This window comes from Cricetulus griseus, chromosome 5 (assembly GCF_003668045.3).
Source record: "Cricetulus griseus strain 17A/GY chromosome 5, alternate assembly CriGri-PICRH-1.0, whole genome shotgun sequence".
Classification (NCBI taxonomy): domain Eukaryota; kingdom Metazoa; phylum Chordata; class Mammalia; order Rodentia; family Cricetidae; genus Cricetulus; species Cricetulus griseus.
This window is the reverse complement of record NC_048598.1, coordinates 129,412,703-129,434,403: the sequence shown is the minus strand read 5'-3', so window position 1 is coordinate 129,434,403 and position 21,701 is coordinate 129,412,703. Positions and strand designations below refer to the sequence as shown.

Below are 21,701 nucleotides of genomic sequence, written 5' to 3'. Positions count from 1 at the left end.
TGAATTAATTTATTGTGAGTCAGGGTCTTTTTATGTAGTCCTGGATCTCCTGTAAATCACAGAAATCCTCCCGCCTCTGTCTCCCGAGTGCTGGTATTAAAGGCGTGTGCGACCACGCCCGGCTTCTTCGTTGAACTTAAAAAGAGCTGATCTCTGCACAAATGTTTGGGCAAACGTCAACAAAGAGCTCCGCGTTTTCACGCACGCGCGAAAAGGGCTGCAGGAGCTAGGAGTGGCCCGGATGAAGGCGGGGCTTGAGGTCCCGGATAATACGTCATGGGGGCGCGTGTGAGATGCAGCTGGGTTGGCGCGTTGGGACCCGGTTCCGGATGGCGGTGGTTTGCCAGTGGTGAGCGAGCATGGAGACCGCTGCGGACGCCGGGACCCGTCCCGTGGGCGCGGGGACGCTTGCAGGCGCGGGGACCCCGCCGGGCTTGCAGACCGACTGCGAGGCGCTGCTCAGCCGCTTCCAAGAGCTGGACAGCGTGCGCTTCGAGGACTTCGCGGAGCTCTGGCGCAGCATGAAGTTCGCTACTATCTTCTGGTGGGTGTGCCTTGTTGCCCGACCTCCGTCTGGGGATCTCCCTGGCTTGCTCCCCTCCATCACCCACCTCCCCCATCCGCACCCAGCCCTTCGACCTCCTCCAGTTTTGTTCGCCCTGAATGAATCCACGGTTAGAAACAAAGCAACCACAGAGAGACAGGGTCCTCCACGAATGGATTCATTTGGCATGCAACAACCAAACCTGGAAGTGCAGATTTGAGCCTCTGTTGAGCCGCCTAAAAGTGATAAAGCCCAGCTTCAGCCCAGTGGCTGCTTCTGTCCCCAGCCTCATTTCCACTGCTCACATCTTATGTCACTTTCCTGCCCCCGGCGCGTCCTAGCCTGGGAGTTTCCGCCCTCTTTTTGCTTGTTCACTTCTTCAGGCATATTTAAACACAGATGACAGTTCTTGGGAAGTCTTTTGCTCTTCTTGACTAAGTGAGAGTTCGTGTTCTATCTAACCCCCCCTCCCCCCCGCAAGCCCCAAGTTCTTGTCTCACCTGCCACGTTATATTGCATAATGGTGAAGAGCACAAATGATGGGTCCCAGGTATTAGAATTTGAATTCAGGTCCCCAACTCTTCCCCCACCGAGATCTGGGACAATATTTTTTTTTTTTTTTTGTCTGTGGAATAGGCATACAAAACTTCATAGTAGTGTGATGAGGATTGAATGAGCCAATATATCTGGTGTGTTTCATGTTCGAAATTAATGTTCAGCGTTATCACTACTTTTTGATTCCCCCCTTGGATTGATCTTTGTGGAACAGCGACTCGATAAATTTCTTCTTGTTGTTTTTATTTTTTGATTCTTGACCTCATTGTGTAGCTCCGGCTGGCCTGAAATTTGCCATCTAAACCACACTGGCCTTGAGATCTGCCTGCCTCTTTCTTTCAAGGGCTGGCATTACAGGCATTCACCACAATTCCCGGGTTTGAATATGGTGTTTGTATTAATTATCATAGCATATCCATTATTGAAAAAGCTAGATGATTGAATGAAACTTCATTAGAACTTTTTGCTGAGTAAAATAGATAAATAAAAATTAATTCTAGCCGGGCGGTGGTGGCGTACACCTTTAATCCCAGCACTCAGGAGGCAGAGGCAGGTGGATCTCAGTGAGTTCAAGACCAGCCTGGTCTACAAGACTACAAGAGCTAGTTCCAGGACAGCCTCCAAAGCCACAGAGAAACCCTGTCTTGAAAAAAAAAAAAAAAAAAAAAGAAAGAAAGAAAAGAAAAAAAACCCCAACCCCCCAATTAATTTTAGTTATGTAAACTAATTATTGTGTAGTTTGTAAATTACAGGGATGAGGGATGAAGATATTAACTGGTCATGGTGCTGAATACCTCTAAGCCCAGAATTGGGGGAGGTGGAGGCAGGAGAATCAGGAGTTCAAGGCCATCCTTAACTACAAAGAGAATTCCAGACCAGTCAGGCTATAGGATACACTGCCTCAAAAAAACAAATAACAACAAAAACTGTTTACTGTACAACTAATCTTTTATATGCATAACTGTAATGCACTCACTGTTTAATATACTTATAACAAAACTCTGAAAAGCAGCTATAATTGTCCATATTTTAGAGGTTAGAAAATAGAAGCTTTTTGTTTTTGTTTTGAGACAGGATTTCTCTGTGTGGCTCTGTCTTGGAACTCTCTCTGTACACTAAGTTGGCCTCGAACTCACAGAAATCTGCCTGCCTCTTCCTCCCAAGGGGTTTAAAGGTGTGTACTACCACCACCTGGCTAGAAAATTGAAGCTTTAAGATTTAAGGAAGTTAATTTCACCAAGTGTGGTGACATAGGCTTGTAATTAGATTGATCAGGAGGATTTCAAGTTTGAAGTCAGCTTGGGCTGTAAAGTGAGACCCCATCTTAAAAAATATCTAAACCAATGCTTTCCTGTTCCTGTTCCTTTTTAAATTTAATTAAATGTTATTTATTTACATATTATTATTATTAGAGACAAGGTCTTACTGTGCAGTCCTGGCTGGCCTGGAATGTACTGTGTTGACTAGGATGGCCTCTGATGGGATTAAAGATGTGAACTACTCCTGGCTGGAGAGATGGCTTAACACTTAAGAGCACAGGCTGTTCTTCCTAGAGGACCCAATTCAGTTCCCAGCACTCACATGGCAACTGTCTATAACTTCAGTCCAGGGGATCTGGCACCCTCACACAGACATACATGCAGGCAAAACACTAGTGCACATAAAAATAAATAAATCTTAAAAAAAAAGAGTGACAACAGGCCAAATGAATGAGGGTACTCATAGACCCCAATTATTTAAGCCTTGGGTGGTAGCACATACCTTTAATCCCAGAGGGATTAATTTGGGAGGCAGAGGTAGGTGGATCCCTGTGAGTTAGAAGCCATCTTGGTCGAAAAGCAATTCCAGGACAGCCAGGACAACATAGAGAAACCCTGTCTTGAAAACCAAAAACAAAAAAATAAAAGTACACACCACCTTGCCCAGCCTATTTTCTATCTTTTTTGTCTTTTCTGTTTCTAAAATCCATAATCTTTCACTGTAGTAAAGGGGGAGGGGGTGACACCAAGGAAGTTTATCTAGGTTATTCTACTAGAGGGGGTGGTGGTGGACTTTCTTCTTCTTCTCCTTCTCCTCCTTCTTCCTTCTCCTCCTCCTCTTCCTCCTCTTCCTCCACTTCCTCCTCCTCCTCCTCCTCCTCCTCCTCCTCCTCCTTCTTCTTCTTCTTCTTCTTTTTTTTCCTGAGACAGCATCTCTCTGTGCAGCCCTGATTGTCCTGGAACTCAGTATGTAGACCAGGCTAGCTTCAAATTCAAAGAAATCCATCTGCCTCTGCCTCCTGAGTCTGACAGCTGGGATTAAAGGCATGTGCTGTTACACCTTGCTGGATTTTCTTTAGTAATCATTTTGGTCTCGATATTGTGGTAGGTATTTCATGTTCTTTTATTGTACTTATTATATTTATTGTTTGAGAGCCAAAGTGGTCTCCTCCCCCATTTGTAGAAAGATGTAAAAGATTGCACTGGCTAAAGGGCTTAGGTCTTTATTTTATTTTGCTGCTATTAAATGACAAATGCAATATATTTATAGTTATGTGAATGTCAGTTGCTTGCATGTGTAAATGTGTTTTCAGGCATTTTAGCTAAGGTTATATTTAAAGACTGACTTTGTTGTATCAAAATAGGATCTGGCCATGGCAGTCTGCCTCTTGTCTTCTGAGTGCTGGAATTACAGTCTGGGACACCATGCCCAATTTCTTGTTTTGTTTGACACCGAGTCTCTTGTAGCCCAAACTGGACTTGACCTCAGTATGTAGCCAAAGATGACCTTAAACCTTTTGATCCTTCTGCCTCCATTTCCCAATTTCTGGCTTTTTATAAATGGGGAACATTTTTAATCTGCTAATTTAGGGTCTATGGTAAAACACTAACACAATATGTTCAAAGTTGCCTTCATTTTTTAAATAATTTATTTATTTGTATTTTATGTACATTGGTGTTTTGCCCGAATGTATGTCTGTGTGAGGATGTTGGATCTCTTGGAACAGTTGTAAACTGCTGTGTAGGTCTGGGAATTGAACCCAGGTCCTCTGGAAGAGCAGCCAGTGCTCTTAACCGCTGAGCCATCTCTCCAGCCCCACCTTCATTGTTTTATTCAGTTTTAAGAGGAACATCACACTGGCTTTGTGTTCTGGTGAATGGGAGGATTGGTTGTGTTGGGTTATTTCTCTTATATTTAAGCCTTCTGTTTTGGAATATTTGTACACCATGTGAAGATGTGTTGCTGTGCTTGGTGTAATAAAAAGCTGAATGGCCAGTATCTAGGCAGGAGGAGGTAGGCAGGATTTCTTCCGTAAGAGAGAAACTTGGAGGAGGAATCTAGGTAAGGCATTTGCCAATAGACTTGGAACAAGCTGGACATGCTGTACTGAGGAAGGGTAGAAGCCACACAGCTTCTACAGCAAAATGTAGATTAATAAAAGCAGGTTAATAAAGTTATCAGAGTAGTTGAGAACATCCTTTAAAAGATGTTTATGATTGCTATTTGAGGCTGGTGATCCAAAAATAGTCTGACAAGAAAGCTTGCTGAATCCTTCCAGGGACAGAAAACTGCAAATGCTGGAGCCTGTTGGGGAAGTACATGTTACCGAGTAAAATGCACAGTTTTTGAGTCTGTAACAACCATGACTGTTTTCACAGTAAACGTTTTAAATTACGAATCTGAAGCCTCTTCTACAGTTCTCAGTTTGGCAGCAAGGCTAGTGTTTTGGTGGCAGTGTCACAGTTACCTGACTCTGTGGTGACAAGCGTGGTAGAAAATGAGTTCTTTCTGCTTGGCTCTCAAGAGGATCAGGGGTGGCTTCTCCATTAGTCTCCAGCAGTTACAGTAGCATGTGCCCCCGTTAACTTTTGCCCATGTTTATGTAACAGTGGTCATATTTCCTTTTTGTTTTACAGTGGCAAGATGAGGAACTTGAAAAAGAACATGTTTACAAAAGAGGCTTTAGCTCTGGCCTGGCGCTATTTTTTGCCTCCATACACCTTCCAAATCAGAGTTGGTGCTTTGTATTTACTATACGGGTTGTATAACACGCAGCTGTGTCAGCCAAAACAAAAGGTTGGTGAATTAGTTTCCCCCAGTAGAAACTTGAACCAAGCACTGTATTTTAAAAATAATAAAGGATTTAGGTGGAAATACAGTGTTTTTTGAGTTTTCAATACTGAAAAAGGATCCAGTCCATTTTACACGGTGGCTTTTCTCCTCCTGGTTGTAGATCAGAGTCGCCCTGAAGGACTGGGATGAAGTTAATAAATTTCAGCAAGACTTGATAAATGCACAGCATTTCGACGCAGCCTTCATTTTCAGGAATCTTCGACTGGACAGAGCCTTCCACTTCACAGCAATGCCCAAGCTGGTATGTTGCCTTAAAACAAAACAAAACAAACAAAACGACATGTATTTTCAAAACAAGCAGTTACATTTTGTTGTCCATGGCCTGCTTTAATTCTCCTGGAAATGTGAAGTCTATTAGTGGTGATCAAAACTGTAGCCCTTCTTATAATAAGAAAAATGTTTTCTGATTGTTTTCTTTTCCCTGCAGACAGAATTGAGCCTCTGCTCTTGAGTGCAGGGTGTTTCTGGATTTCACACATGATGCCAGTTGTTGTGAATGGGCAGAGATCTGGCATCTGTATCTGTCTGTTTTTTTGTTTGTTTTTTTGGGGGGGGAGGACGGGGTTTCTCTGTGTAACAGTCCTGGCTGTCCTGGAACTCACTTTGTAGACCAGGTTGGCCTCAAACTCACTGAGATCCACCTGCCTCTGCCTCCTGAGTGCTGGGAATAAAGGTATGTGCCACCACCGCCTGGCTTGTACATCCATTTTATCTCCACAGCTGAGGGTTCAGTCCCAAGCTAGGAAGTTAACAAGTTAACAGCCACTGAGCTGCCCCGTTGTCTTTCTGCATTTGTGTGGGAATGTGCAAATGTGCCTTTCTACATTTGAGTGTCAAGAGGGCTTGACAAAGGTATTTAAAGCTCAGTTGGCAAAAAATTGAAATTTGTCATAAAACCCTCCATTTCTTGAGTTTTGTAACAGTTGAGACACTAGATCGGAGGACCAAATCTTTCCGGCAAATCATGTGACTTTTCAAAGCTAGGTAGATTCTGTAGCTTGCAGTGTGGCATCTGATACTTACAAATACCTGATAGGCTCTGGAAATGGATAGCCAACAAGTGTGCTTGTAGAGACTTTCTTCTACTGATGTGAATTTATTCCTCGCTTATATTTAAGCACTTTAAAAATATCCTTTAAAAGATGTTTAACATTTTTGAAAAATTTTTATTGTTGGGTGTGTGTTTATGATGTTGTAACTGGTTCATGTTCCATTGTGCACATTCCACTGTGCGTGTGTGTAGGTATTGGGACAGCTGTGTGGTTGTTCTCTCCTTCAACCTTGATGGGCATTCTAGGGATCTACTCAGCTGAGCAGGCTTGCTTAGCAAATGCCTTTGCTCTTGAGTCATCTCTCCAGTCCAAGATGTTCATTTTAAAAGACATTCTTTGTATTTAGCTTTCATGTAGAATGAAGAAAAAAATTCAGCAAACTGAAGTGACCCAAAAGTTTAAGGACCCAAGTGATCGTGTAATGAAACTTATCACTTCTGATGTATTAGAGGTGAGTTTGTCCTTATACTCTTGAAGCTGGGCAAGTGGTTTTATTGACAATATATACAGAGGTTATACTTTTCATTAACTGGGTATTGACAGTTTCTGTAATGATGTTAGCATAGTCACTTTGGAAAGTAATTATATTTTGAATTAGTGTGCCTTTAAGATTGTCCTCAAAGATGGAAATAAAGGACCAAGTATGGTGGTGCATGCCTACCATTACACCATTAGCCTGAGCTATATAGCAAGACCTTGTCTCTTAATATAAAACAAAATAACACACACACACACACACACACACACACACAGCAGCTCCAGTACTCATACAAGAAATAAAGGGTCTCTGTTTTCACTTTTAGGAAATGTTGAATGTTCATGATCATTATCAAAATATGAAGCGTGCTATCTCAGCTGATAAGTCGATGCCAGACAAAGCTCTCAGCCTGGTAAAGGAGGATTTTTTTGACAACATTAAGAACATAGTTTTGGAGCATCAACAGTGGCACAAAGACAGGAAGGTAATTACTTGTGTGTTGCTGACCTACCTACCCCTGCATGGTGTACAGATGTTTAAATGTGAACAGTTTGTAGAGAAGGCAGCCTGGCACAGTGGCTGCCTTGCTGTCCTGTGAAGATTTAGAGGGCTTTACCCTCCTAGTTAGGGCTCTGTCACTTCAGCCTTACAAATGGGCCTGGGGGAGAGGAAATCTTTTTGAACTGTTTTTAGACCAAACCCAGCCTATAGGTTAATTTTGTTTGGTGCAATATTAATTCCAACATTGTTGTAAAATTTTGAATTCATTTCCAACATGTAAATATTAGTGGACTTCATATAAAATTTTAGAAAACTACCTTCTCTTGTAAACCAGAGAGACCGGCTCCACCGGCTGTACTGGCTCCACTTACTGCATAGTAGGGGGCATTGCACCCCACTGGAGGCTCTTCTCTGTTTCCAGCACTGTCTCATGTGGCTTAGCCACTGTTTTTCAACTTAACTTTCTTTTTTATTTGTTTGTTTTGATACACACACACACTTTTTAAAAAATTATTTATTTATTAATTTGAGGGAAGTTCTCTCTATTTAGTCCTGGAACTAACTATGTCAACCAGGCAGGTCTTGAACTTCACAGAGATCCTCTTGCCTCTGCCTCCAGAGTGCTGGGATTAAAAGTATGCAACACCACACCCAGCCATCTTTTTTTAATACCACAGGAGGTATTTGGCATTCGCCATTAGATAAGGGGATATAGGTAATTTAATAATGTTTTCTGGAACTATTTTGAAACTTTGTGTCCTTTAAAAAATATTTTTATGTGTGCGTGCGTGCGTGCGTGCGTGCGTGCGTGCGTGCGTGCGTGCGTGCGTGCGTGCGTGCGTGCGTGCGTGCGTGCGTGCGTGCGCGTGCACGGGATACAGAGAACAATGAGTGGGAGTTGGTTTTCTTCTTCTAGCATGAGGGTCTTAGATACTGAACTCAGGTCATCAGTCTTGACAGCAAATGCCCTTACCCACTAAGCCATTTCTCTAGCATGGAACTTCATACTCTTAATGCTATACAGTGTGCTGGTAAGTGGTCTGTTAGCTTGATGAAGGCTAGAGTCACTGGAAAAGAGGGAAGAACCTCGGTTGTGTAAATGCTTCCATTCGACTGTCCTGTAGGCAGGTCTGTGGGACATTTTCTTGACTAGTGATTGGTGTGGGAGGATTCAGCCCTCTGTAGGTAATGCTGTCCCAGCACGTGATCCTGGGTGGTATAAAGAAGTTGTCTGAGCAAGTCGTGTGGAACAAGCCAGTCCCAGGGTTCCTCCACGGCGTCTGCTTCAGTTTTCATCTCTAGGCTCCTCCCGAGTCCCTACTCTGACCTCCCTTCATGATGGACTGTAAACTGTAAGGTGAAATAAGCCCTTCCTCCCCAAGTTGCTTTTGGCTATGGTCTTTATTATAGCAATATGACAGATGGTGACCCATGCTGTAGTAATATGAAATGACCTTCTGATTTTTCAGTAATTAAAAGTAACTGTTCTTCACTGTTAAAACTGTAATCCACAGCTGGGCATTGGTGGTGCACGTCTTTACTCACAGCACTTGGGAGGCAGAGGCAGGCAGACCTCTGTGAGTTTGAGGCCAGCCTGGTTTCCAGAGTGAGTGCCAGGACAGGCTCAAAAGCTACACAGAGAAACCCTATCTCAAAAAAAACCCCAAAACAAGAAAAAAAACAACAACAAAAAAAAAACAAAGAAAAAAAACCCTAGTAATTCACTAATTATCTGAAATTAATGGAATTATAAATGTGTATACATTAACATACATAATGTTTTTGTTCTTTCAGAATCCGACCCTAAAACCAAAACTTAAAGAGGGAGAAGAAGACAGTGAAGGCCCTTCACAGGAACCAGAGGTCAGCAGACTGTTAAAGGCAGCATCATTCCCTTTTATGTGTGACTAATTCCTCTTTTAAGTGTTAGGACCCTTGGTCCGGTGTTAGTAAACACGGGAAAATTCCGCTCCGTGTATACTGGGGTAGCCAGTCTGTTCTTCACCGGAATCGTGCAGGGCATTCTGAGCACGCAGGTCAGGGAGTGAGGTGGTAGCTGTTCTGAGCAGGCGGGAGGTGCTCTTCATCCTCAGGGGCAGGGTAAGGCCTGTGTGATAGCATCCTGCTTGTCAGCCTTTCTGACCTTGTGATGCTTGGGTGCTTTTTGCAGTTCCTCATGTTCCGTGTTTCATCTGTCTTGGGGAACCATCGTTAGGCACAGGCAGATGAGGAAATGGCAGTCGAGAGCTTGCACAGTCCCTAAGGCTGTTGTCCCTACTTTCCTTCATGAGTCTTGAAGGAAATGGTCCACAGCTATGAGGTCAGCATTATGCCGCTCACTTTCTGTGCCAGCAGTCAGAGGGTGTGATTTTGTATCGATGTGTGTCTAAACATGTTAGCTTCTTTTATTTATCTTTGTAAATACTTATTTTATTACTTTAAAATAAAATACTTATTTTATTTACCTTTGTCTCAAATCTTAATCCTGACTATAGCTCCTTGGATTTTCGTAACTTCCCTGATGTTTATGTCTGAACTTTGTTTTTCCTTGTTTATTTTCCTTCCAGAGATGTGAAAGAGCGGAGTCCTTAGCAAAAATCAAAGCAAAAGCCTTTTCAGCTGTTGCCCAGGTAGGTTCCTTGTTCAGTAAGCCAACGTACAGTCTGCTGGCTCCTAAGTGGCAGATTAGCTTTCATCCATGTAATCCATATACACAGTTTAAGAATCAGTCACCCAGGCTGGAGAGATGGCTCAGAGGTTAAGAGCAGTGGCTGCTCTTTCAGAGGTCCTGAGTTCAGTTCCCAGCATCCAACCACATGGTTGTCACAACCATCTGTAATGGAATCTGGTGCCCTCTTTTGGCCTGCAGGCATACATGCAGGCAGAACACTGTATACAAAAAAAAAAAGAGTCAGTCACCCAGCAGTCTGGCCTGTACCCCCGGCAGTGCCTTGCTATCACCTCTTGCCCTGTGGTGCTGTGTGCTTCTCGTCTAGCTCTTTCCGAGAATGTTGAAGCCATGTTCTCTGTCCTCTTCTAGGAGGAATGGGAGTTTGCTTTGTCCCCAAAGTTCAGAAAGTCCTTGGGAATGTCACTTGAGTTTTTATTGATTGTTGGCATTCAGCTGGCCATCATTTCAGCCTGAGACCTTTGTGCCTTAAGAATCTTTTTAATTACTGTTTTTTTTTTTTTTTTTTTTTTTTTTTTGTATCTTTCTCTTTACCCATCTTGTTTTTTCTTTGCTGTTTTCAGACTGTTTCTGTTAGGGTGTTTCTTAAATGTTAACTTCTTGGCCATTGATTTTTATTGTTTTTTTTTTAGTATTTGTGCTGACATTTTTGTCTTTACTGAGACTATTCTTATTCTTTGAATGTTTCCTTAAACATATTTTTGCCTTTTTTTTTTACAGGATACAATGTCTGTCATTAACGATATTAATTTAATTACAGTTTTTGATGTTTCCTCCCATTTCCTTTGAATCCCTTTCTCTGTTTATTTTGGTCTCTGCTTTTCATTCTCTTGGCTTTGTTCCAGAAGATCGGAGCTCCTCAGATGTCTCTTTATATTGAGTGACAAACAGTTGATGCAGGCTTTTAACGCCTTCATTTCTGTTCCTTGGATTTAGTCATTTTACCAAAGAGGAGGCTTCCATTTCCTTTCCTGAGAGAGGAGGGCGGGAAGCAAGCCCAACTGCCAGTGTTTTCGGAGCTTTCAGAGGGTCAGTCAGGAGGCGTGGAGTCCGTGCTCCGGCTGCCTTCTGCCGCCTCCTCCACGGTGCCATCTTTGGTTTTTTCCTTCCTTCCTCCCACCTTTCCTCTCTCCCTTCCTTTCTCCCTTCCTCCTTCCCTCCCTTCATTTATTATTAAAATCCTAAATCTCTCTGGTTTGTTTTTCCCAGAGAATAGACTCCTGTTGTCCTATGGAGGTGGTCTACTGCCTAGCTTTGAGGCCAGAGAGTAGGACACGGTTCCCTGTGTAGCTTTTCACTGTCTCCCTATGGTTTTTATGCAGTTCTAGTGGGGTGAGCTGTTTTGTAGTAGTTCTTGTGTGGCCATTAGATTTCTTTCTTTTTTTTTTTTTCTTTTTTTCTTTCTTTTTTTTTTTTTTTTTTTTTTTTGAGACAGGGTTTCTTTGTGTAGCTTTATAGATTGGGCTGGCCTCGAACTCACAGAGATCCTTCTGCCTCTACCTCCCGAATGTTGGGATTAAAGTCATGCACAACCACCACCTGGCCTCATTCGTAATTCTATGTGTTTTTCTTGGAGAGAGAGAGAGAGTGTGTGTGTGTGAGTGTGTGTGTGTGTGTGTGTGTTGTGTGTGTGTGTGACTATTTTATGGAAAAGCAAACATCATTTTCTGACTGTAGGAACAGAAAGTAATAATCATTCCAAATAATCAATATTTGGAATGACTCTCCACTGGTTAGGTGTTGGTGTACACAGTAAGCTGAGTGTAAGACATTGAAAACACACTGAGTGGATTACATTCTGTTATTTTTAACTAGAATTCTCTTTATGTATAGAGAGAATTTGTTGCCAAATGATGTCTAATATATATCTTAAGATATCAGATAATTTTGAAAATCTAATTACATCATACCCCACAAGTTGTTCCAAGTATATCATTGCACAGCTGTAGTTTTTTTTCCCTCTTGAGGTACAACTGTCATCTTACATAATTGCTCTTAAATACTCACTGATAAGGTTTATCTTTGTGACTTCAAGGCCAGCCTGGTTTATATAGTTTATATAGCCAGGGCTGTGTAGAGGGACACTGCCTCAAAACAACAGCAACAAAGCCCTTGGCTTGCTGTGGTCTTAGATACCACTAGGACTGGAACTTCCCCCCTCTTTTCCTGTCTTTCTTTTTAGTGCTGGTCCTGGCTTTGGGTTCGAAGCTGGTGTTTCCTTCCTGGTAGTTACAGTTCTAAAACACAGTGAACAAGTCACAGTGTTGTGGGTATGTAAAACCCATCTTGACTAGTCGGGGCGAGCTAGACAAACAGGGGGAGGTGCATCACTATTAGTCCAACCCCACTCTTGTGAGATTCATTGGCTAACCATTCTAGATAACAGCCACTGCATTTTAACCCAGTGTGAGCTGATGCTGAGGTAGCTGTAGGAATTGGTCATAAAGATAAAAGTCTATGTCTGCATACAAACTATGTATAGTACAAGCCTGGTAATAGTAAAGGGCATGATGACATGTGTTTCTGCTTTCCTCACCTTTGTGGTCTGTCCTTTGGATCCATTTTGTCATTCATTGTGAGTAATTGGATTTCTGTTAATAAGGCATCCAAGTCCAGGAGGCATCGCCAAGCCAAACTTGACTCTTCGGACTCTGATTCCGGGTCTGGACAAGGGCAAGGCAAAGCAGCTAAGAAAAAAAGAACCAGAGAGACAGCAGCAGAACCAAGAGGAAGGAAGAGGGCTTCCAGGAGCAGAGGTACTTTGCTTTAAAAGTCTTACTAAGGCCTGGCAAGGGTGTAGGATCTTATTTCTAGGATGGGTCACAGTTGGGTGTTGGGTGTGATGGGGAGACATCTGCAATGCCAGCATTCAGCAGGCTGAGGCAGGAGGAGTGCCTGTTTAAGGCCAGCTTGAGCTACATATGCATAGTAAGATCCTGTCTCAGAATAAAAGAGATTTGTGTGGGAGCATTGTGGAATTTAATATTAAAAATAACCCATTTTCATAGCTTCTTGGGCTCTTGTTGCTGGAGACCCTAGAGATTTTATCAAATTTACTATTCAGTGTAACTATATTAGTAATGATGTGTGTGAATTAAATTACATCTAGAAAAGGCCAATAAGTAATGCAGTCTATAAACTCTTCTCTCCTTCAGTTAAATTCATTAGGCTATCTCTGTTTTTCCTTTGTAATAGAGTATCCGCAAAATGATCTTATCATTTGATGTTTAAATGCCCATGTATTTTAATGATTGGATGTTTCAAAAGTTGAATAAATGCTATATGCCCAGCACAGCTAAGGTTGGAATGTGTTAGTAGCAGAAAGCACAATAGAAACATTCACAAATACTTAATTTTATCAGACATGCTCCTAGCTACCTCAGGGGTTTGGGAAAGTAATTTAAAGCCTCTGAACACGTTTCTTTTTCCTGTATTGAGACTGTGGAGGGGGAGTTGAAGTTAAATAGCTTCAGTGTATGTCAGATATAATTTTGTGCTGTGATGGTTGCTAGAGTGGGTTAAGAAGTTAGAGGGAGAAGCCGTGGTTGTTAAGCATAGCCAAGAAGTGCTTTCAGGAACTGGCAGGCACAGTGAAGACAGCTTTGGGGACAAACTACAATTGTAAAAAAAATCCTAAAGTACAAAAAACCAGGCCCCCAAACCAAAAGCTCTTCCTGACTCCAATTGTTCTAGGATGCAATCATGATGCAGTTAATTGGAATCTATTAATATAGTTTATCTTATATTGGCCTAAAGGGGAAAATATATGAAAATTGTAATAATTATCAGAGGAGATACTGGCTACTCTCTACTAGCCATCCTTGGTTTTAAAAACACTCTAGATTAGGGGATAAAGGTTCAGATACCTAGTATTTTAGACTTCATCGGCTAAACAACTTTCACAGCTTAGTCATGCAGCTGCTGGTACAATGTGCAAGTAGCTACAGACAATCCAAGAACAAATGGATATAGTCCAGTAAAAGTACACTTCTAAGTCGGTGGTGGGTCAGCTTCACTCCAGACAGAGCCATAGCAACCCTGCCCTGGAGAAAAGAAACAGATACTCCTTTAATTTTTAAAGATAGACAGACAGACAGACAGACAGCCTAACAGACAGCCTAACATTAGCAGTGATACACTAGAAGAATGCTTCATCTGACATTGCTAGTTGGCGTGATTGGGAACATGAACTTGTACATTATCAGAGAAGCTACACAGTTTTCCTGGTGTGTGAGTAGCCAATGTTATATGTAAAAGGTATTCTAGAATTAGCTGAACAAAAAATTAAGACCCAAAGTTTTAGAAAGTAGGAGAACCTGCTACAGAAGTTAGAGCTGGAAGTGTTCATAAAGAGAATCTGGTAATTTTAGTAGTCTAGTAAGTTAAATAGTGACAGATTACAAAGTTTTCAGAAGACACAAAATAGGAAATCTGAACAACCTTTTATCTACTAAAGAAATGAAACTTGAAGATGCACTACTAGATGTCTCTGTAAAATTGTTTTGTTCGGGCCCGGGAATAGTCCTGCGGGCACACCCACCACGGCTCACATCTCTAGTCCTCTGCTCTTTGCAACAGGCTCTTGCCGTCTAGCTCAGGGAGGCCTTGAAGTCTCAGCCATCCTACCTCAGTGCCCGGCGTGCTGGGATTAGTCATGTGCCATGGCACCCAATGTATAGATGTTTAAGAAAAGAGTAATGTTCCTATACAAATGCTTTCAGAAAATAGAAGAGGGAACACTTTTTACCTGCTTGTTATTGCAAGAAGTGAAACTATAAGACCAGTACCTTTCATGAGCAAAACTCCTTGCTAGATAAAGCAGATCAGATCCAGCAGCCTATTGGAAGCAGATCAGATCCAGCAGCCTATTGGAAGGACACATTATGGGCATTTAGACTATATCCCAGTAATTTAAGAAATAATCTGGCGTAATTCATATTAGCTGTTTTTAAGAGAAAACCTCTGGCTGGAGGGATGGCTCAGAGGTTAAGAGCACTGACTGCTCTTCCAGAGGTCCTGAGTTCAATTCCCAGCAACCACATGGTGGCTCACAACCATCTGTTATGAGATCTGGTGCCCTCTTCTGGTGTGCAGATATACATGGAAGCAGAATGTTGTATACATAATAAATAAATAAAATCTTTAAAAAAAAAAAAAAAGAGAAAACCTCTCGTAGGTAAGGATATCGACAAATCTATGATCTGCTCATGGTAGAAACAAAGAATTACTGTTAGATGGAAAAGAACCTAATGGATTGTAGCAGACACAGACTTTAACATCATCTTTCATGAGGATAGAGAATTGGACTCTGGAAGAGCAGTCGGTAATTGCAGCTCCTGATCTTTTTTTTCCAGTTGAGTGGATAGTCACTATTGAGTAGAGAGTGTTACGCATTCTGGATACAAGATCTTTATCTGTAATCAGGATTGTATTTTGCATATATTTTTCCAGACTGTAGCTAGATTTCTCCCTCTCCCTCTCTTTTATAACAGTGTCTTACAAAGATAAGAATTTTAGTGGATTCCCATGCTAGGGAGTTCGAGGCAGGCAGATCTCTATGAGCTCCAGGCCATACACGGCTACATAGTGAGACCCTGTCTCAAGAGGAAAAAATAAAGAAATAATTTGAATTGTGTTTGTCATGTTTTGTTTTGTTTTTGTGAAGACAGGGACCCAGGCAGCCCAAGCTCATCTTGGCTCTCTGTGTAGACACAGATGGCCTTAAACTCCTGGACCTCCTTCCTCTGCCTCCCTGGTGCTGGTACTGTATTCATACATGCTACCACACTGGCTTAAGAACTTTAATTTTGAAGAAGTGCAATTTATCACTTGTTCTTTTTTGACTCATGCTTTTTGTGTGTTACATGTAAGAAAGTCTTTATCTGAGAACAGTTTTTCAGTTTTGTTTTGTTTTTTTTTCTTCTCCTACACATTTTGGAACTTTAAACATCACTTTTATGTCTGTGGCACATCTGAATCACTTTGTTATTTATGCAGTAAAATATATCAGTATCATTTAAGACAACCCTTTATCTACCAAATGGCCTTCACACTTTTGTCAGAAATAAAACAGACCATCTCAATGGCTCAGCAGGTAAAGGTGCTTGCTGCCAAGCCCGACAGCCTGAGATTAGTTTTCCGGACCCTGATGGCAGTAGGAGAGAACCAGTTTTCAAAAGTTGTCCCGTGACCTCCACATGCACACTGACACAGGTGGGCCTCAGTCTTACATACACAGTCACAGTCACAAAAAAGATTTTACTGTTATTGTGTATGCACGATGCATGCGTTTAAGAATTACTTTGTATTTATTTTAAAAATCTAGCAAGGCTGGAGAGATGGTTCAGTGGTTAGGATCACTGGCTGTTCTCTGTGGCACCCAGGTTCAGTCCCAGCATCTGCATGGTAGTACACAACTGGCTGCATCTTCAGATCCAGGGCAGCTGATGTCTCTTTCTGGTCTTTGGGGGCATTAGGCACACAAATGGTACACAGACACACATGCAGGCAAACTACCCATGCACATAAAATAAAAATAAAGAAATCTTTAAGAATCTAGAGGAAGTCCATAGACTTAGAAAAGCAGAGGAGATGGCTTGAAAAGGACAATGTTTGGGTGTATAGAGTGAAGTCCATATTGGGTCACATGGAAGTACTGTTAACTTTTAGTAATTCTGGAAAATATATGTTGAGTATTTTATTACAGCCTGACCTCAAAAACAGAGTCAGCATACTAGGTTTAACATGGTAGGCAGAGGTGAGTGACATGACTTGAGTTTCCTTGAAAACCAGGAGTAACATGGTATGGTATGTTTGAGATAACAGACCACAGTGGGCTGCTATGGTAGCTCAGGGTTAGGAGTGGTACATAATGGCCCTAGCTGTAGGAACTAGAGGGCATCTTGACAGTTACGCAGGTAGATATGGAGTCTGATGTGGGGGATGAGATAGACATGCTAAGTCTCAGCTTGTGGAGGATGCTGGTGGGTAAATGCTGGGCAGATATGGGTGGTGTGATGAGGATTTCATGTGGAGGAAAATTTGCTCAGTCTGCCTGGCCAGATTCAATTCCTATAATGTCTGTCCGTCCTTGAACTTGCTATATATATGTAGTCAAGGAGACTTTGAACTTCTGGTCCTCCTCCCTCTACCTCCCTAGTGCGGGGACTATAGGTGTGGGCCACCATGCCTGGTTTACGGTGCTGGGTATTGAACACATCTATAGATGTGTCCCATGCTAGGTTAACTCTCTACTGACTGAGTTATATCAGCCCAACTCCAGTGTTTTTGAAAATGGAAATTCATTGGGTGATATGACTAAAGAAGTATGTGAGCATGTCTGATAGATAGCAAAAGAAAATGTGACTGCGTTCAAAAATAAAACTGAAGCTGTTCAACTTTAAGTTACTATAACATTGAAGTAACACATGATCAGCCTTCTAGAAACCTTGTTTTGTGTGCTAAAGATCAAATGAGGTATATCTCACTAATTTCAGTTTTTTCTCATTCTCCATTCCACCTAATAGAAGCATTATATACTATGCTCAAAGTACACGGTTTGTTGTTGTTGTTGTTGTTTTTTTGTAGATGCAGGGTTTCAACATGTAACTCAAGTTGAACTAGAACTTGCTATGTGGCCCAGTAAGGCCTCAGACTTGTAATCCTCCTGCTTCAGCTTCTTGAGTGCTGGGATTAAAAGTTTTTCCATCCATCCATCCATCCATCCATCCATCCATCCATCCATCCATCCATCCATCCGAGGCTGGATCTCACTGTAACCCAGGCTGTCTTCAAAGTAAACATCCTTTCAAATGCCGAGATTATAGGGTTGTGCCCAAGTGCTGAGTTTATAGGTGTGTGCCACTGTGCCCAGTGACACAAATATTTTAATACTTAAGAAAAGCTTTGAGGGAGATAAAGAGAGGAACCAGTCAAGGCTAAGGATGAAAAGGAAGTATAAGGAAACCTGGCACTTGGTAAGCTAATGAGAAAATAAACATTTAAAGGGTTTGTATTCTAGAATGCTTAATTATTATTATTATTTTATTATATTATATTATTATATTATTATTGTAATTTCAGTGTTGAAACATGTAAGATTAGTATTCTTTGTTTTTATATACAGCTATGTCTCTCTATCTCTAAATATGCCTAGGTAACGTTCAGAATGAACGGAAGGAAGAGAAGTCTTTATGCCTGAGTATGCCCATAATTGCCGAAGAGGAGGAGGAGACTGACAACTTCAGCGAAGCAGGTACCGGTGCATCTCATTATTAGTGAAGGGACTTGGACTTGCAGAGCGGCAGGGTTAGAGCCCTCCCCATGACAGGTGACTCAGTTCTTCTGACCCTTTTCCTTTGGCTCACTGGAGCACATCAGTGTTACACTGATAACCATGCCTACACTGCTAACCCCTCCTCCTCCTCCTCCTCCTCCTCCTCCTCCTCCTCCTTCCTTCCTCCTCCTTTTTCTTCTTCTTCCTCCTCCTCCTCGTTCTCCTCCTCTTCCTCCTCCTCCTTCTTCTTTCTTCTTCTTACCCCCCCTTCCCTGGCATTCCCTTTTTATTTTTCATTGATGGGGAATATTTCTATCTATCATGTCTTTCTAATGTTCTTCTTTCTGTGTCTTGTGTTTATGATGGTTATTTGCATGACGGTTATGCATTAGCTATGAGAGCCAGAAAGACACAGCACATACATGTTGTGTTACGCTTCCAGGTTTCATTGTAATGGACTCAAAGTCTTCACTTTCTCTTTGCAGTAGCCTAGACAACTCTCACTTATATTGCCCTGGGTTCGTGTTAATTATAGGGAAGGCATCCCCCTGGGGAAATTTAAGCAACCTAATAATTATGAAGTAGGATTTAGAGTGATGCAGACCTCCTATCTTATTGACATCTCAGTAAGACTGCAATCCTGCTGTTTCATTGGAGATAGGAGTTTCTAAACTGCAATTTCATTGGAAGAAAGCACATGTATGTCAAAGCTAAGATTTTTTTTTTTAAGTTAGCAGTAAGGTAATGGGCTCCATTGTGTCATTAAATTCATATATTAAAAATTAATTACATATATGATAATATATTGATATTGCATGTAAATATATGATATATTTGTGTGTGTGTTGTTCATCTTCCTCATTGCTTCCCTCTTGGATCTTGGCTGTGAGGACATTGTTGGGTTAGACTAGTTAAACACTTATACAGGTGAAGTTCATATTATTCGTTAAGGCTGTCATTTAAATGTCAATTTTTTAAAAGAATTGATGGAATTCTTAACCTTATATCCATAGAGTTCACTGCACCCAAGAGGAAAAGAAAGCGCTGACCAGGAGCCTGGTGGAGTTTTATTTCAATTCTGAGCTTTCTTACAGAAGAACAGGTTTGTTTTGTTCTGAGCAGGAGGCTGGCCAGCGAGGACCAACGTATGAGAATGAGGTCATTTCTGTGAAATGGGAGAGCCCGACATAGGTCAAGAGTTGGAATACAAGTTTATTCTGAAGTTTAATTTAACATTTCTGTTAAAAGTCTGTGTGAATGGAGATAAAGTTTGCATTTAGAATGTAAACAAAGAATTGTGCATTTGTGGGTTTATACTATTTCCCGAAAGTTTTTGTGATATCACCTTAATGCATCACTGCAATATTTCTATCCTAGTTTAAAAAATTTTCTTAAAATAATTTTTATACATAAATGACTCATACCTGTCACCTAGCAATGGATTGGACTGTGGTTTAGGTTTAATATTTTATGTGTTATTATGGTTAAGTGCAATAAAATTTTTGTCCCACTTGCTTTATGAAATTTGCAATTTGACTAATAATTTAGAACTTTAACACTCCTTTTGTACTTAATGTTGTATTCCTATTTGTCTATTTACTAGACAGCATCTTGCTGTTTATGCTAGGTTGGCCTTGAACCTTCCATGCTCTTGTCTCAGCCTCCCCACTGCTGAGATTGTAGACGTGCACCACCTTGCCTCACTCGTTAGCTTCTTCAGTGTTTGCTTTAAAGTTCCCGTTGGTCTACTGTCCATGGATACATACCTACATGTGTGTGTCCTTGTCTACACATAACATTAGTTAATAAATTATTTAATGCTTATATACTACTTTCTAGTAAGCCTTGAGGGGCACTAATAGAAATTTCAGAATGTGTCTTTGACACAGAATGTTTGTAAATCACAGGAAAAAATTTCTATAGCATCATGCATGTGCTCCTCTTTTAATTTCTCCTCCCAGGAGTTTTAAGTGGAAGTTGCTTGAGAGTGTTTGAATGCTGCCAGAAAGAAGTGGATTACCTCCATGACATGTGGCTAGTTCAGCCTGACGTGTAGTTAATTATTAAGGTTCCATGTCTGGGTTGAGGAGAAAATTTCCAAATCTGATATGATTGAAAATATGTATCTTGTAAAAAAAGAAAAGAAAAAAGAAAATATATATCTTGTATATGTAGTATTTTAAGATCAAAATATCAATGTTGTATTGGGTAGAACTTGGGTTTGCTATCCTGTTGGCTACTAGGACTAATTTCAGCTCTGTCTGATAATGAGTGGGACACTCCAGATGTTTATAGGCATTTTACAGCTGTAACACTATATGGCTGAGTCGTAATCTATTTTTCACAAAGCACTCATAGAATACGTGATATTATTTTACAGACTAAAGCAATGATGAGTAGTAATACTTGAGGCAATACTTCCTGTCATAATAACCGAAAAGTTGATCAGACTAAGCTTGTTGTTCATTTGACAGCTGAAGGGAATCCTAATTTCCTTATGTTGATTTTTGTTTTTGTTTGTTTGTTTTTTTAGTTTGATACATATACCTTAAGAACAACAAAATTAGTGTTGACATACATCCTTGTGTTGATTTTAGTTAAGTATAATATATACTCTCTTCTCAGCCTACTTTGGGTATAGTGAAAAGATTGATATCTCTGTCTGTCTGTCTACTTATAATCTGCCTTTTTTTTTTTTTTTTTTTTGAGACAGGGTTTCTCTGCACAGCCCTGGCTGTCCTGGAACAAGTTCTGTAGACCAGGCTGACCTTGAACTCATAGAGATCCACCTGCCTCTGCCTTCCGAGCTCTGGGATTAAAGGCATGTGCCACCACCACCTGGCTCAAGCTGCCTATCTCTTGAGAAAATATCTTTTTTTTTTTTTTTTTTTTTTTTTTTTTTGGTTTTTCGAGACAGGGTTTCTCTGTGGCTTTGGGGCCTATCCTGGAACTAGCACTTGTAGACCAGGCTGGTCTCGAACTCACAGAGATCCGCCTGCCTCTGCCTCCTGAGTGCTGGGATTCAAGGCGTGCGCCACCAACGCCTGGCTCGAGAAAATATCTTAAAAATGAACTTTATGCACTGAAAATTACTTTTATTTTTCCTAGGTTAGCTTAGGAAAATAACCATAGTTACTAATGCTTCCCTTACCCTTGCTTCTTGAATTAAATTACAGTTTGAAGAAGGCTTACTTTTTAAATGGCTTGGAAAGAACTCCGTGGGTGTTAAACTATTCACATTTTCATTTATCTTTTGAACGACTATGTAGTAATCTTCATTGCACATTTTCCTTATTCTCTCTCTGTGTTAATGTAAATGTCAGATTCCAGACTTGAGGTTGTATAATCTCTTTTATGTGATATTTTTAAGTGCTTGAATTATTCATTCTACTGTGATGTGTATTACCGGTTTGAATTTTTATTTTAAGAGACATTTGAGCAGGCTCCTTTCAGTTGGAAGAAACAAAAGCATCCTCCCACTCTCTTAAATGCTA

The 21,701-nt window shown here is 41.0% G+C and overlaps 1 protein-coding gene across 3 annotated transcripts; it reads left to right on the top strand.

Annotated features, from left to right (window-relative positions):
• The first annotated feature begins 282 nt into the window (after positions 1–282).
• On the top strand, positions 283–19,731 carry Snapc1 (small nuclear RNA activating complex polypeptide 1). Of its 3 annotated transcripts, none has more exons than XR_004770275.1 (11): positions 283–544; positions 4,996–5,155; positions 5,313–5,453; positions 6,611–6,715; positions 7,068–7,226; positions 9,038–9,106; positions 9,811–9,873; positions 12,535–12,688; positions 16,024–16,145; positions 18,088–18,186; positions 19,221–19,731. XR_004770275.1 is itself a non-coding variant. In XM_027418249.2 (10 exons), the coding sequence occupies exons 1-10, from the start codon at positions 360–362 to the stop codon at positions 19,253–19,255; spliced, it is 1,170 nt and encodes a 389-aa protein (XP_027274050.1). In that variant the 5' UTR covers positions 287–359; the 3' UTR covers positions 19,256–19,731. The 3 variants fall into 3 exon arrangements, 1 of the variants encoding a protein (XP_027274050.1); XR_004770276.1 differs by lacking the exon at positions 283–544 and adding an exon at positions 768–786; XM_027418249.2 differs by lacking the exon at positions 16,024–16,145 and having other exon boundaries at positions 287–544.
• The last annotated feature ends 1,970 nt before the right edge of the window (positions 19,732–21,701 follow it).

Excerpts from the sequence above, each read along its gene's own strand:
- Snapc1 (XM_027418249.2), top strand. The coding sequence starts at position 360 with ATGGAGACCGCTGCGGACGCCGGGACCCGTCCCGTGGGCGCGGGGACG. Across the intron at positions 5,454-6,610 it reads TCACAGCAATGCCCAAGCTG|CTTTCATGTAGAATGAAGAA; the intron begins GTATGTTGCCTT and ends CTTTGTATTTAG. Across the intron at positions 9,874-12,534 it reads CCTTTTCAGCTGTTGCCCAG|GCATCCAAGTCCAGGAGGCA; the intron begins GTAGGTTCCTTG and ends TCTGTTAATAAG.